This window comes from Nyctereutes procyonoides, unplaced genomic scaffold (assembly GCF_905146905.1).
Source record: "Nyctereutes procyonoides isolate TBG_1078 unplaced genomic scaffold, NYPRO_anot_genome, whole genome shotgun sequence".
Lineage (NCBI taxonomy): Eukaryota > Metazoa > Chordata > Mammalia > Carnivora > Canidae > Nyctereutes > Nyctereutes procyonoides.
Window position 1 is genome coordinate 39,647,308 of NW_026575142.1, and position 14,521 is coordinate 39,661,828.

The following is a 14,521-nucleotide window of genomic DNA, read 5'->3' on the forward strand; positions in this document are numbered from 1 at the left end:
CTACCATGTTGAGTATGGTCAGCACGTAGGTGGTGATATTTTCGTGGCCGTGGTTCTGCATCATCTTTCTATCCACCACCACCAAGGTCTCCACGTTGAGCTCTTCATTCCTATGGGACTTGAGAAGAGAGCGCTTACGCCGAAGACAAGATGCATATTCGTCAGGCAGGACAAAGAGATCCTCCTTGGGAGGCTTGGGCATGTCTACGGAGGGGATGTTCGAGAACAAACAAAAGCAAAAGTCGTCACTCAAAACCAGTGCTGGATTGTGACATTTGAACTGGAGATTCAAAATGAACTTTCATATAACCCTTAAACTTTGTGATATGACATTTGTATTAAAGTGGAGCTTTAAATGTAAATAAAGCTCATAAAACCTAGATGTCGTGGAACCCAACACTGTAACTACCTCTGTGTAAGTTTGTCTTGATTTAAAAGCAAAGAGGAGGACCCCTTAGCTCTCATGTTCCAGCCTCAGACGCACAATTTTCAAAGACATTGGGGTAAGGACTCCTGAACAGGCCTCTGCAGAACGCTTTATGACAACGCGGTGGAACCAAGTTACAGACCACAGCGCTATCTTGAATCATTTTCTTATTTGATCAATATTGATGGCCTGATTCTTTTTAAAGCTGATTCCCACTTCAGGATGCATAACTGGTTTGTCTCTCATGTTTCAAATGGGTTACGACCATGTGGCACAGATCCGCTTCTGGGCAGAGCTGAATTTCTTAGAAAGCACCATATTTATCTCAATTTAATTGCAAGACAAAATATACCCTGTCCTCTTGGAGTCATTTAAAAATAGTTTTGGCATGTATAATCAGTAAGTTAACACTATGTTAAAGACAATTAGGTTTAGTGGATGCCTCTGAAAATCTTTTCATGTGAATGGATGCTTCAAATTACCCATAGATTCAGGTGACACTAATTCAGAGTTACGTCGACTCTATTCATGGACTGTGCTGCCAAAAGATGCTGTTTTGTTTGACTGGTACCCAGGTGCAGTGCATTTTATCTGTTTGCTAAAATACTCTCTAACCTAAATGAACCCAGTGGAGGCTAATAACAACTCTGGAAAAGTTATTAAAGCACTCGTTGAGCACCACTGACCTTGCTGCAATTGCAGAGACACAACTCCTCCCTAAGAGCTGTGTCTACACCAGCTCTGTGTAGGGATGGGGCCATCAAGGCACAGGGAAAGAACATTAACTTGCTCACAGTCCTTCCCTAGGGGAAAGTGTCAGAAATGGGTGTCCAAACTGGCAGCAGGATCCTGGAGTCTTGGGTTTAGCTTCACCACTGATTTTAAGCAAATCAATCTGCCTTTGAGTGTCTCTTCCCACAGGAGTCTAACCTAAAAATGGCCATTTTCTGAGCCAGAGACTCCAAAAGGAAGAATCTCTGTAAGTGTGAACTGCACTAGGCTGAGATTCTTTAGAGATGTCAAAAGCCCCATCAACAACATGGAAATGTCCATGCACAGGTAGCAGAGGTCTCAGGAACAACATGCTTCAGCCTAGAAGTCTGTGCACCACTCTGGCCAGTCACGTGCCCAGCAGGGAAGGGACAGAAATACCTGGCGAACCAAACCACACCATATGGGTCCCTAATGTTTTCCAAGAGGCACTTGGTGACACTTTCCTTCTCTAGTTGGATTAAGAAAACAAGAGCAACTTTTTGTTTCCATTTTCCAAAAACAAAACTTCTTGCACAGCTTTTTTTTCAAACAACTGTGCCACATCAAACAAACAGAACCCATTACTGAGGTTCTGAAAAGCCTCTGAAGGCAAACTACACCTCCACACGCATGCACTTGTGCACACAGGGACAGCCAAGGCGACCGAGATGAGCCCACCGGCCTGGCACACAGCGTGCCTTTGCTGTTGCTGGCCTGCAGGCCTTGGATCACCTCCAGGTAAGAAGGAAAGGGCCACATCGGTCTGAGCAAAGCCAGCACTGCTGGATTTCCTCACAGCCCACAACTGCTTTGGTTTGGGACCTTGGCAAAGAGGTAAGGACAGCCCTGCCAGGAGCCAGGTGCTCAGGCGGCGTTTTGTCCCTGACCCGGGATCTGTCCTGCACTGAGCCCTGCCAGCCCAGACTCTGGCCGTGACCCTTACCATGCCTGAGTCCCGCCTTGCGCTCCTGACCCTGCCTGGCCCTGTCCTCAGCCCCCTTCCTCTCTGTTGCTCCATGTCCAGGCAGCCTCAGGCAGCCCCAGGCAGCTGATGCTGACATGTACGCCCTGTTCCCATATCTGGTTCACCTCTGTCTTCCCTGACTTTCTCGACTCCTGTTCACCTCCTTTTGCTCCCAGCTCCTTTCTTTCTGCCACTGACCGAGCCCCAACTTAATCGATGTGGGTTTGAGTCTCTCACGTGAACGTAGCACAGGGCTCTTCTGTACAGGACAGGCCGAGTTCAGGTGACACACCGGTGCAGAGGGTTCAGTGTATCGGTGTTCTGCTGCAAGTACCGAGGGGCCACAGGCCATCACTCGATTCCCCCTGCACCAGGACCACCTCTATTTCAGGCTGTGCGTAAGCAGCCGATGAAACCAGGAGAAAGAGAAGGGTTGGGACAAGATGGGCTCACTGGGGGGCAAGTTTAATAAATAAAGTGGTGCTGGAGAGAAAGCTGAGGGAAACGAGAGGAATCCGGTGAACACCGAACTCCCACTCCTGAACCACACACATGAACGTCGCATCACCTCCTGAGTGTTCACTGCACAACAAAGGGCTTCCTCCACAAAGCGCCGGTGATAAATTGTGGATAAATGAGGTCATGCCTAGCCTGTCCTTTTGATGTAGTGGAGTAGAGCATATAAATATGTATGGAGATAAATTATCTGGCAGAAAACTATGCGGACTTTAATAAATCTCGACCCCCCCCAAACAACAGAATTACTGAGTAGACATGCCGGGCTTCTCTAGAAGACAGAGACAGCCAGTGGATTCTGCTGTATGTCATTTCATCTGCCCCGGGAACGGTTCTTTTAAACTAAAATCCTACCACCATCTGTCCGTCTACCATGAGAGGGGACATAGCGAACACACGGATGATGGAATCATCACTTAAGCTGAGCAAGGACGGCCCGTTAATCCCACCGCCGGGGCCGACTACTCCGAAGGAAACCTAAAACATCTCATCGGCTTACATAAACGTCTGAATGGTTAAATGTACAAAAAGAAGCGCCCTTACATACATTTCTTGCGTCTTCCACAGAAATGCTGCTTTTGTGGGTGCTGGAGGCCCGAGCCGCTGTGCAGAGGCTGATTCCCCAGCTCCCGATCCCTCCGGGTCAGGACCGCTTGGGGAGCCCCTGGAGCCTGCACTTCTGTGGATCTCTTGTATAGTATGTGGGAGGGGGGCCCAGCCCCGGTGGGGTCCTGCAGGCTCCCCACTAGGTGGGGGGGAAGCGGCTTTAGGAAGTAATCTGCTTCTTGGGTTCTTATCATGCCCGACTGGAAAAGAGAGGAAGAGAGAAAGAGGGTTACCCCCTTTGCCCTGAGGACGACCACGCCCAGCACCACCTCCTCAGCACTCTGGGGGTGCCCTCTTGCCTCCAGCACCTGGGCTAAGGATGAGGCCCAGAAAGACCCGTGGCAGAGCCTTCCCATCTGCATCCTCCCAGGAAGGTCCAGGTGCAGGTGTGCCACGAGTTCCATCACATGCCACCAGGTTCCCACGGGGCTCTCTGTACAGAGCTCATGGGCACAGACTCAGATGCCGGTGTGGGTGCAGGGCAGGCCCCACATGGGAAGGGAAAATCTAAATCCCACCAGAGTCATTTGCGCAACTCCTTTCAAACTTGAATATAATGCGACCCTTGACATAAAAGTGTAACTTAAGATTAATCCAGAAAGAAGCACAAGAGAATTTCCTTAGGGTATCAGGAAGGTCTTTCTGAGCAAGGTATCATGCAATAGGGGAAAACTAACTCATAAAAACACCAAAAACGTCTGCTGAGCAAATGTAGCATAAAGAATACTAAAAGAGGGGTGCTTAGGTGGCTCAGTGGTTGAGCGTCTGCCTTTGGCTCAGGTCATGATCCTGGGGTCCTGGGATGGAGTCCCACATCAGGGATCCCCACAGGGAGCCTGCTTGTCCCTCTGCCTGTGTCTTTGCCTCTCTCTGTATCTCTCATGAATAAACAAATTTTTTTTAAAAGAAGAATACTAAAAAAAATCTTAAAGGAGGCAAAATTGAAGGACTGCTTTTTACCTTCTAGAGTGACCAATATATTCAAAGCCTGATTATAACCAGTGTTGGAGAAGCCAGGGCAGCGTGAGGTTCTGGAGCAGCGCACCCTGGGGCAGAACTAGGAGGCGGCTGCCATGGCCTCCTGCCACATCCCCGACTCTGGAAGTGTGCTGTCAGTTCTAAGGATTCAGCCTTTTGGGATTCTTACCAAGTGCTTCTTGTAGGCACTTCTCCCACACTGATCTATGCGTGTGACTGTACGCTGCAGCATTGTGCACAACAGCATAAATGTACAAGCAAAACAAAAAATAACAAGAATAAATCATCAAAATGTTTACCAATTAATTCAGGGTAATGTTTTTAAAGTATAGTTATATGTTTGAAGAGGACATAACATTAAATAAGACTAGGTAATTATGTGATGTTGATAATCATAATCAAATTTCTTGTCTCGAGTTCCTGTGACTATGGCTGACATCTTCCATATAAAACCTTGTTGAAATCACTGACTGCAATTCTGTGAGGTGGCCATCCTATGACCCTCCTGTCAAAGGTGAGGAAATAGAGAAGGAAAGTGACTCACTTCTGTTTCTAAGGTAACCTGGCTGGACAGTAGGGTGTAAGGATTCCCACAAAATCAGAACAGGCTCAGGAACTGCACATTGACAATTTATACTATAAGGGATTCCAAGTGGGATTAATTTTCAAAGTGTATAATAGACAGTGTGATCCCAACTCTTTCCATTTTAAAAAAAAGCATGCTCTGCACTTAGAGAACTTTCCTGGGGGAGCAAGAGCAATCGCCGATGTAGGTGGGCAGTGGTCTTCGGGGCAAGGCCGTGAGAGGGAGCTGCTTGCAACTTCGAATCTTTCTGTGCCATCCAAGTGTTTAGAATCCGTACATATTTTCACAAAAATAATGTCAACGGCATTGCTGGATTATGGACAATTTTTAAATACTCTTTGTAAATGTTACTCTATAATAGCTGTAATTTGTGAATATAATTAATTGCTCCTGCACAACTGTCCAGCAGTCACTTAGAAGTCTCTGGTACTAAGCTGCCAGTGTTACAATCATGTTGATTTTCCCCAAAGTTACCTTGATAATTTACTACCCTGAGTGAGACACTAGTTACCCACAGAGGCTGAACAGGTGCATGTGCACCTGTTCATAGTAGGCCTCTGATTTAGGAGGCTGAGTCTGACTTCCACTGTGGAGCACCCTCCCCACCAAATGAGCTTCCATGTTGGTCTGGGCCATCCTGTGTGAGCCTGGATATCTGCACGTGGTGGGATGACAGGCGTGAGGAAGCACTCCTTAGATCTTCTTAGATCTCGGTAAAGGGACAAACACAATGCTCAGGAACAGCAGGGTTGGGGGTGGGAGAGAAAATGTTTATTGGACACTGAGAAATTGAGCCCTGGCCCTGGAGTTCCTGCAGGCAGAGCGGGGTGGGGGTGTAACCATGGTCAGTTATCAAGGAAGCCATCAGCACCATGGGGGGTGGCCCTCCTGGGGCCCGAGAACCCCCTGGCAGTAGAAAGGGAGAACACTTGGAATTTTTGGCCCACCCCACTGAGCGGGAGGAGGCACCTCTCAAGCAGTGCTCTCCATGAATAACCTGGGAATCTGTGTGTCCCCTAGAAACTCTAGCAGTGAAGCTCCCATGCGACTACTTGGGAACCTTAAAGTTCACAGTCCTATCAGGGAGGATACAAGCGTGGAAGGGCACAGCAGCTGCGGCAGCAGAGTTTCATCCTTCTGCACTTCAACTAATGCAGTAGTTTAGATGCAGTGGAGTTGCAGTAATGCAGTCATGGCTGTGCTCACCCTTCGTACAATAACACCACCCAAGGACGCTTTCCACACTTTTGAAGGTAACCAGTTCAAGTATTAACTTAAAAAAAAAAAAGACTTAATTTTTCACCTTAAAAAAAAAAACCCTTTTCTGATATGGAAACTACTCCATGCATTTCTTATCACCCCTTGGAAGACATCTGAGGTGTCATTCGGCATGTCTCACTGGAGCCCCAGCGGACTCAGAGAGCGGCCGGCTGAGTCCGGTGCCCCAGAGCGCATCATCCAACTCCAGCGGTGCTTCCTGTGTGACTTTCAGTGGTTTACTCAGCCTCTCTGTGCTGTGTTGCCCTCCAGGAAGTGGAGATAAGGCTCGCTGGCTGTCATGAGTTTGTAGGACTTAACAATGAAAGTAGTTTAAATGCATGATCCACAGAAAACATGCAGAAAAGATCTGCTGAGTGAATGAAGCGAAGAGTGTAAAATATCATACTTCACCTCTGATGACCTCTGATTCTTTTCTGATAATTCTTGGGATTTTCACCGTAACAGCATGAGATTTCCCCTGATGTGTGAGAGCTGGTTCACCCCAACTCCACCATCATCACCTCAAACACCTCCCTGCTTCTGGCCTGCTGTCTTGCTTTTTATTCTTTCTGGATTTTGCATCTAAAACATTTGTGACCTTTGACAGCTGTTCAGTCCCAAAAGTGACTCCTGCTCTGCCCCCCGCAGGTCGAGGCTCCGTTGTGGGTGCCTGAGGCTGAGAGGACCAGATCCTACGGCAAGAAGGACTTCGTGCAGCTTGAGGATTTCTTAATTTTCATGAACAAAGTAGTCAATCCCCAATTTAATTAAATACAGAGACTATAACAACTGATTAAGCCTGATGTTCTGATTTCCTTATAATCAACAGATATTGAAAAAACACAGAGAAAGTAACTCTGTTATCTTGCTGTATCATTAGTTTGCAAGCTTACTTAAAAGGTTAGATAAATCACCGGAGATTAATGTTGTCTGCTTATTAAAGCTGTTCTTTATTGAACCAAGAATATTTACCTGGACACTCATCAAATGACCAGCGCACACCTGCCCACAGTAACCACTGCGATGTCAGCTGGGTGGATTATTAACCAGGCTTTCAGAAAAAAAGGCCAGTGTCCTTCAAACTTTGCAAAGGAGCTCTCCTGGGGCCTGGATCTCTCCTGGCCAGTTCTGTAAATCATTTTACATTAAATTGATCTCACACTCGTATTGCATTTGTAAGGAAGGAAGAAACGTGTGCGAGGCTAGTGCTGAGAAAATGCTGTTTCTCGCTCAGCAATGTACGAGGAGGAAACACTGAAGCTCAGAAGTAGGATAATTGTGTTAGACCGTTTTGTTCACAATTAAAACTTGCTAGATTTCTACAGAAAAATCAGTTAAACAGAATACATGTCTACATAATATGAAAATGTAGTTGACATTAGAGATTTCTCAGGAGGAAGCAAGCAAGGGAATCATTCAATAAATTATCTTGAGATAACTGGTTGGCTCTTTGGTAAAAAACAGATCTCAATTTCTTCTTCATTCCATTCACCAAAATAATGGCCAAATGCAGCAAAGAGTAACAAAACTTAAAACAACTAAATAAATTAAATAAAACATATATTTGTAATTTTGATGTAGACACTTGCAGATGGAACAAAATCAGGAAGCTATGAAGAAAGAGATGGATAGAATTGGGTAAATTCAACATTTGAGTATGGTGAGAAATACTATCGAGTCAAATGACAAGTTAGGGAAAATTCTTGAATACAGATGACAAAAATCACGATCCTTAAAAAAATCCATAAAAACTAGTAAAAAATGAAGAAGTAATACAACTTTAAAAAAATGGAAAGAAAAAAATAGGGCAAAAAAAAAGGAAAAAAGGCAACTCACAGGTGGGGAGAGGTTTATAAAAAAAAAGGATTTGATTTTACTTCTAATTTTAGCAAGAAGATGAAAGCCAGAATGAGACGCCATCCTACTGGCTGACCAAAAAGGCAGCGTATACCCTGTTACAACCAAGATGTGAAGAGAATTAGTAAACTGGTGGAGCACTTTTGGAAAGAATTGGCAGTGTCTCTCAAAATTGTAAATACATGTACTTTTGACCTAATAATTCTGCAGCAAGGAAGTTACCCTAAAAAAATTCTAAAACATATGCCCAAGATATGTAAAAGGATGTTTATCATAGTAAAAATTAATGAGATAACCCCCAAATAAGAAATACTTGAAATCCCCCCTGATGGATACAGGTTATCATAATGAGACTGTATGTATTGCAAATCAGTATCAGCATTTGAAAACAATTAGATAGTTACTGATAGAGAATTGTTTCCTAATTTATTTAGGGGAAAAAAGAAAGTGCAGAACTATAGTGATATTAGTAAATACCTTCTGTTTAAAAAAAGGAAAAAAGTTTGTAGGTTTATATCAATATGTTTATATCTCTTTATAAAAGCTGTCCATAAAATGGAATGTTACTCAGCTACCAAAAAAAAAAAAAAAAAAGAAAGAAAGAAATCTTGCAATTTGCAACATGAGGGTGTCATCCTGGATGAAATTAGACAAAGATCATATGATTTCACTCATGTAGATCTAAGAAACAAAACAAATGAACACATAAAAAGCACAGAGAGACCTGTAAATACAGAGACTCCAACATTAAATTACCAATATTTCCTGCCTTACTATAAAATAGAATCTTATCAGTGACATGACTTATGATTAGCGCTCAGACAGAAATGATATTTATCCTACCAGGAGTGTCCCTGCTTGAAGAATCAACTGGGAGTGTTGGTAGTGAGTGCCCCACACTCATTTCTTATGGCCACTTCAGCATGGCAACAGAACTCCTTGCCCCTCACTTGTTTCTCTCCAGGGAAGGAATAACTTGTTTATAAGTCTGGACTCAAAACTGGGCATGGAAGGCACAGCTCTTTCTACTCAGGACTCCACCCACCCCCGGAAGCTGGCATACTCGTGGATCTTGATCATAGGATAAGCTCAGGTGGGTGAATCCCCCAGGAGGGTGACTGTCAGGAGTCTAGCATCTCTTGCAACTCACTGACTGCGTGGGTCTACATTGGGGCCCACTTTTAGGAAATCCACTCACCTGCACAAATATTCCACTTTCTCCAAAACTGATTTTATCAGTAATTTTAAAAAGGATACAGATGTGTACCATTTGAGTTACTCTTTTTGTTCATATTTTGTAATTCATTCAGAATACAGAATGTATGGAAAAGGGAAAAGGGACAGTAAGAGGTAAGGAAATCGGGAGTTACTTATTGGGTCACCTCAAAACCCAATTATTTTGTTTTCTCTCAGGTGACTTGTTAATTAGCAGATAACTTATTACGTGTACTATTATGAACATAAATAGATATGATATACTAATTACTTTGTCTTGGGCTCCACCTATGTGCTACATAATGTGCTATGTGTTTTGCTATATTCATTATTGCTGTTCTAATAACAAATGTATAACATGAGAATTAATATTTCCATTTAAAGAAAAGGGGCTTTAGGGGCACCTGGATGGCTCAGTGGTTGAGCATCTGCCCTTGGCTCAGGGCATGATCCCCAGGTCTGGGATCAAGTCTCACATCTGGCTCCCTCTGAGGAGCCTGTTTCTCCTTCTGCTTGTGTCTCTGCCTCTCTCTGTGTGTCTCTCATGAGTAAATTAATAAAATATTTAAAAAAAATAAATAAAAGGTACATTAAATCTTAAAAAACTGCCCAACATTGTAGACCTAGTAAGTGGGCTAGCTAAGATTAATATTCAGTGTAAATGACTCCAATATATAAGCCAACACATCAGTGCTTCCTCTCTACCCCTATGTTAGTATTAGCAAACTATGGCCCCTGGAGAATAACACTAGTGATGGTGGTAGCTGAGTGTGACCTTGGATTACTTGTAGATGTATATGGTAAACTATAGGGCAAAAGTAAAAATGTAAAAAAAAAAAAAAAGAAAAGAAATATAAGTTATATACTGAAGTTATATAAATATATAATGTAAGTTATATGGAATCATATAACATGCTCATTTAAAACTAACTCTGGGAAATGAACTAGGGGTGGTGGAAGGGGAGGAGGGCGGGGGGTGGGGGTGAATGGGTGACGGGCACGGAGGGGGACACTTGACGGGATGAGCACTGGGTGTTATTCTGTATGTTGGTAAATTGAACACCAATAAAAATTAATTTATAAAAAAAAATAAAAAAATAAAACCACAAAAGGCAGAAAAAAGTGGAAGACAATAATAGGAAAAAAATACAAGGGCAATAAATAGAAAACAGTAACAAATACCGTCAATATTAATCCAACTACATCAATAATCACTTTGAGTGTGAATGGTCTAAATGCACTAATTAAAAGAGATCATCAGGATGGATCAAAATACAAGACCCAACTATGTGTCATCTGTAAGAAATCCCCTTTACATATAAAGACATTTACAAGTTAAAACTCAATAGATGGAAAAAATATATCACACTAGCAGTAATCAAAAGAAAGCGGAATAGCTGTATTAATTTCAGACAGAGCAGACTTCAAAGTAAAGCTATTTGTCCGAGATAAAGAGGGACAGTACATAATGATAAAGGGGTCAGGTCTCTGAGAAGACATAACAATTCTTAACATGCATGCACCTAACAACAGGGCATCAAACTATGTGGGGCAAAAACTTCTAGAATTGCAGAGAGAAAGATGTATCTACTCTTATGGCTGGAGACTTCAGCACCCCTCTTCCAGAAATGGTGAGATCCAGCAGGCAGAAAATCAGTAAGCTCTGCAACACCATTCACCACCTGGATGTAAGATCTCTGTACATGGCTTCATCCAACAACAGCAGAATATATACTTTCTCAAGCTCACATGGAACATTTGCCAATACAGACCACATTCTGAGCCATAAAACATACTTTAAAATATTTAAAAGTTTAGAAATCATAGAATATCCACTCTCAGGCCACAAGAGAATTAAAGTAGAAATCTATATCAAAAAGAAAATAGGAAAATCTCAAACTAGGTGAAGATCAAACAACACACTTCTAAATAATGCATGGATCGAAGAAGAAATTCAAAAGAAGTTAAAAAATATTCTGAACTAAATTAAATTGAAACACAATTTATCCAAATTTGTGTGATGCAATGAAAGCAGTGCTTAGAAGGAGATTTCTAGTATTGAATGCGTATATTATAAAAGAAGAAAGATCTAAAATCAATAATCTAAATTTTCACCTTAGGAAACAAGAAAATCAAATTAAACACAAAGTAATCAGAAGAAAATAAATAATAAGAATCAGAGCAGAAATAAATGAAATTGAAAACTGGAAATCAATAGAGATTGTCAATCAAATTAAAACCTGGTTCTGTTAGAAATGGTGAGATATACTAATGCTGCACTTGGAGAAATATCAAGTCCTGAATGCTTTCCTTTTTATTTATTTATTTTTAATTTTTATTATTTATGATAGTCATACAGAGAGAGAGAGAGACAGAGACATAGGCAGAGACAGAAGCAGGCTCCATGCACCGGGAGCCCAACATGGGATTTGATCCCGGGTCTCCAGGATCGCGCCCTGGGCCAAAGGCAGGTGCTAAACCGCTGCACCACCCAGGGATCCCTGCTTTCCTTTTTAAAAATAAAGAAGATGAGGGGCACCTGGATGATTCAGTTAATTAAGCTTCTAACTCTTGATTTTGGCTCAGGTCTTGATCTCAGGATCTTGGGATTGAACCCCGAGTCAGGCTCTATCCTCTCAGCACAGAGTCTGCCTGAGATTCTCTATCTCACTCTGCCCCTCTCCTCACTTATAGGAGTGCACATTCTCTCTCCCTCTCTCAAATAAATAATTAGATAAAACCTTTAAAAGAAATAAAGAAGAGGAGCAAACTAAGCATTCACTCAAAACAATTTTTAAAATGCAATGAATGGCTACCTAGAAACTAGAAAGGCTAATTAAAAATAAATGAATAATTCTAGAATGTATGAATTGGTAAATGGTAGAACAATGTGATTATTAAACCAAAGAAGTCTAGTAAGCCCAAGATCTGGTTTTTAGAACAAAATGAGCAAAACTCATGAAAATGCAACGAGGATGCAAAAGCTCAGAATATAGACCATAATATGGAATATGGCACATATTTATAATAGGAGATCAAACTTCTTTTGGAGATTAAATGTCACTGTACATGTATTCTCAGCTTTCATTAGTGAATTTGTTGTTACTATTTTTTTGTGTTTTTCAGTTTTGTGTGGTATTTCAGATTCATCTATTACAAGTATTTAAGTTTCTGTCAGACAGAAAACTTATATATACACTGTCTAAAATGGTGGCCCCTAAATTTTAATTAAAAGAATAAAATAAAAATTCAGTTCTCTAATTTCTCAACAGCCACATGTAAGTATAAAATATAAATTCAAATAAAATGAAGTCAAATAAAGTTAAAAATTTAGTTTTGCAATGACTCAGTAGCCACATGTGACTAGTGGCTACCATATTGGACAACACAGGTATTTCCATCATGTCACAAAGCTTTATTGGAAAGTGCGACTCTAGAAGAACTGGTAATAAATCTTCAGGAGCTTACTTTTTAAGACTAGTTTTCCAGATACATGAGAGGTGGCTACAACATTTCTCTATCATAGTGTGTATCATACAGTTAGGAACAATCTTACAAATCCATCCACTAACATCTTTATCAAATTTCCCCAGCTGAAATATTCAAAACATATTATCAAATTGATTGCCTAGTAAGATTACTTTTGGTTGGCACAAAAATATCTGACCTAAGAATAGCTCAAACTAAAATTCTCAGATCCTGTTCCCATACACTCCCAAGACAAAGAAATAGTTAAGCAAGTCATTGAGTAAAGGCATTAAATTTAGTGCTGCTGCTTACTATGACCAAATACCATGGATTAAACATTAGAATAGATTCCCTTACAGAGCTGTACAACACTGAGACATGAATTAACTTCAATAGGGGAAGAAGCTCACAGTCCTTCTCATCTAAGAAGTGTGTAGTTAAGTTTGTTCATTTACTCACTCATTTCATTAATTCAAAGAATATTTGTCAATTGCTTGTTATGAACCAGACACTCTTCCAGACAATCTAGATACAACTGTGAACAAAATAGACAAATATAATGGCCTTCTTGGAGCTTAAATTCTGGTCTAGAATGGGGCAATGAGAGGAGGATATACAGTAGACATAAAAAAATCATAAGTTAAAAGGCAATGTGTCAGTTCTTCCCAACTCGATCTATCGATTCCATGCAATTCCAATCAAAATCTCAATGAATTATTTTGTGAATATCAACAAAATGAGTCTTAGGTATATACATTGTGGCAAAAGATGCAGACCACTCAAGTCAATATGAAGGTGGAAGAACAGCCATAGTTCTTTAATTTTTTTTTAAAGATTTATTTATTTATTTATGATAGGCATAGAGAGAGAGAGGCAGAGACACAGGAGGAGGGAGAAGCAGGCTCCATGCACCGGGAGCCCGACGTGGGACTCGATTCCGGGACTCCAGGATTGCACCCTGGCCCAAAGGCAGGCGCTAAACCGCTGAGCCACCCAGGGATCCTCCCAGCCATAGTTCTGACACGACACGAGGGACTTCAAAACATATAAAGCTACGGTAATGAAGACAGTGTGTTCCTAGAGGGAGCAGAGACAGATACATCCATGGAACAGGACAGAGCGCCCAGAAACAGACCCACATAAGTACAGTTAACTCATCCCTGGCCTAGGAGCAAGGGCAGAACAACGCAGCAAAGACAATTCTTTCAACAACTGGATGACCACAGGCAAAGAAGTGAATCTAGACACAGACGATACCTCTCTAACAAAAATTAATTCACTGTATTACTATAAAACGCAAAACTATAAAACTGCTGGAAGTTGACAGAGGAGAAAATCTAGATGCCTTTGGGTATGCAATGACTTTTTAGATACACCACTGACATGATCCATGAAAGAAATAACTGATATGCTGAACTTCATTAAAATTTAGTTTCCACTCTGGGAAAGACATGGTCGAGGGAAAAATAAGACATGCCACTGTCCGGGAGAAACTATATGTTAAAGTCAACATGGATCAAGGACACAATGGTAAGAAAATGATAAAGCTCAACAACAAGAAAGCAAACACAATTAAAAACCAGGCCAAAGACCTTACCAGACACCTCACCAAATAAAATATGCAGATGACGACAAACAAGCCTATGAAAAGATGTTCCACTGTACACGTCATAAGGGAAATGCAAGTGAATACACCAGTAACACAAGACCGCACACCCATTAGGATGAGAAGGACCCAGAACAGGGACAGCACCCTGTGCTGCTGAGTGTGGAGCTCACTGCTGGGATGCAACACGGCGCAGCCACTCTGGAGACAGATTAGTGGTTTCTTACGAAACTAAACACACTCTTACTATAAGATCTGCAATCATACTCTCTGGCATTTACCCAA

The 14,521-nt window shown here is 41.8% G+C and overlaps 1 protein-coding gene across 1 annotated transcript in view; it reads right to left on the reverse strand.

Moving 5' to 3' along the window:
• Positions 1 to 14,521, reverse strand: part of ADAMTS16 (ADAM metallopeptidase with thrombospondin type 1 motif 16) — a 153,119-nt gene that overhangs the window by 110,815 nt on the left and 27,783 nt on the right. The window contains exons 4-5 of the mRNA XM_055307756.1: positions 3,208 to 3,466; positions 5 to 204 (exon numbers count right to left, since the gene is read on the reverse strand). Coding sequence (XP_055163731.1) covers positions 5 to 204; positions 3,208 to 3,466 — 459 coding nt within the window. The remainder of the gene's footprint in view (positions 1 to 4; positions 205 to 3,207; positions 3,467 to 14,521) is intronic.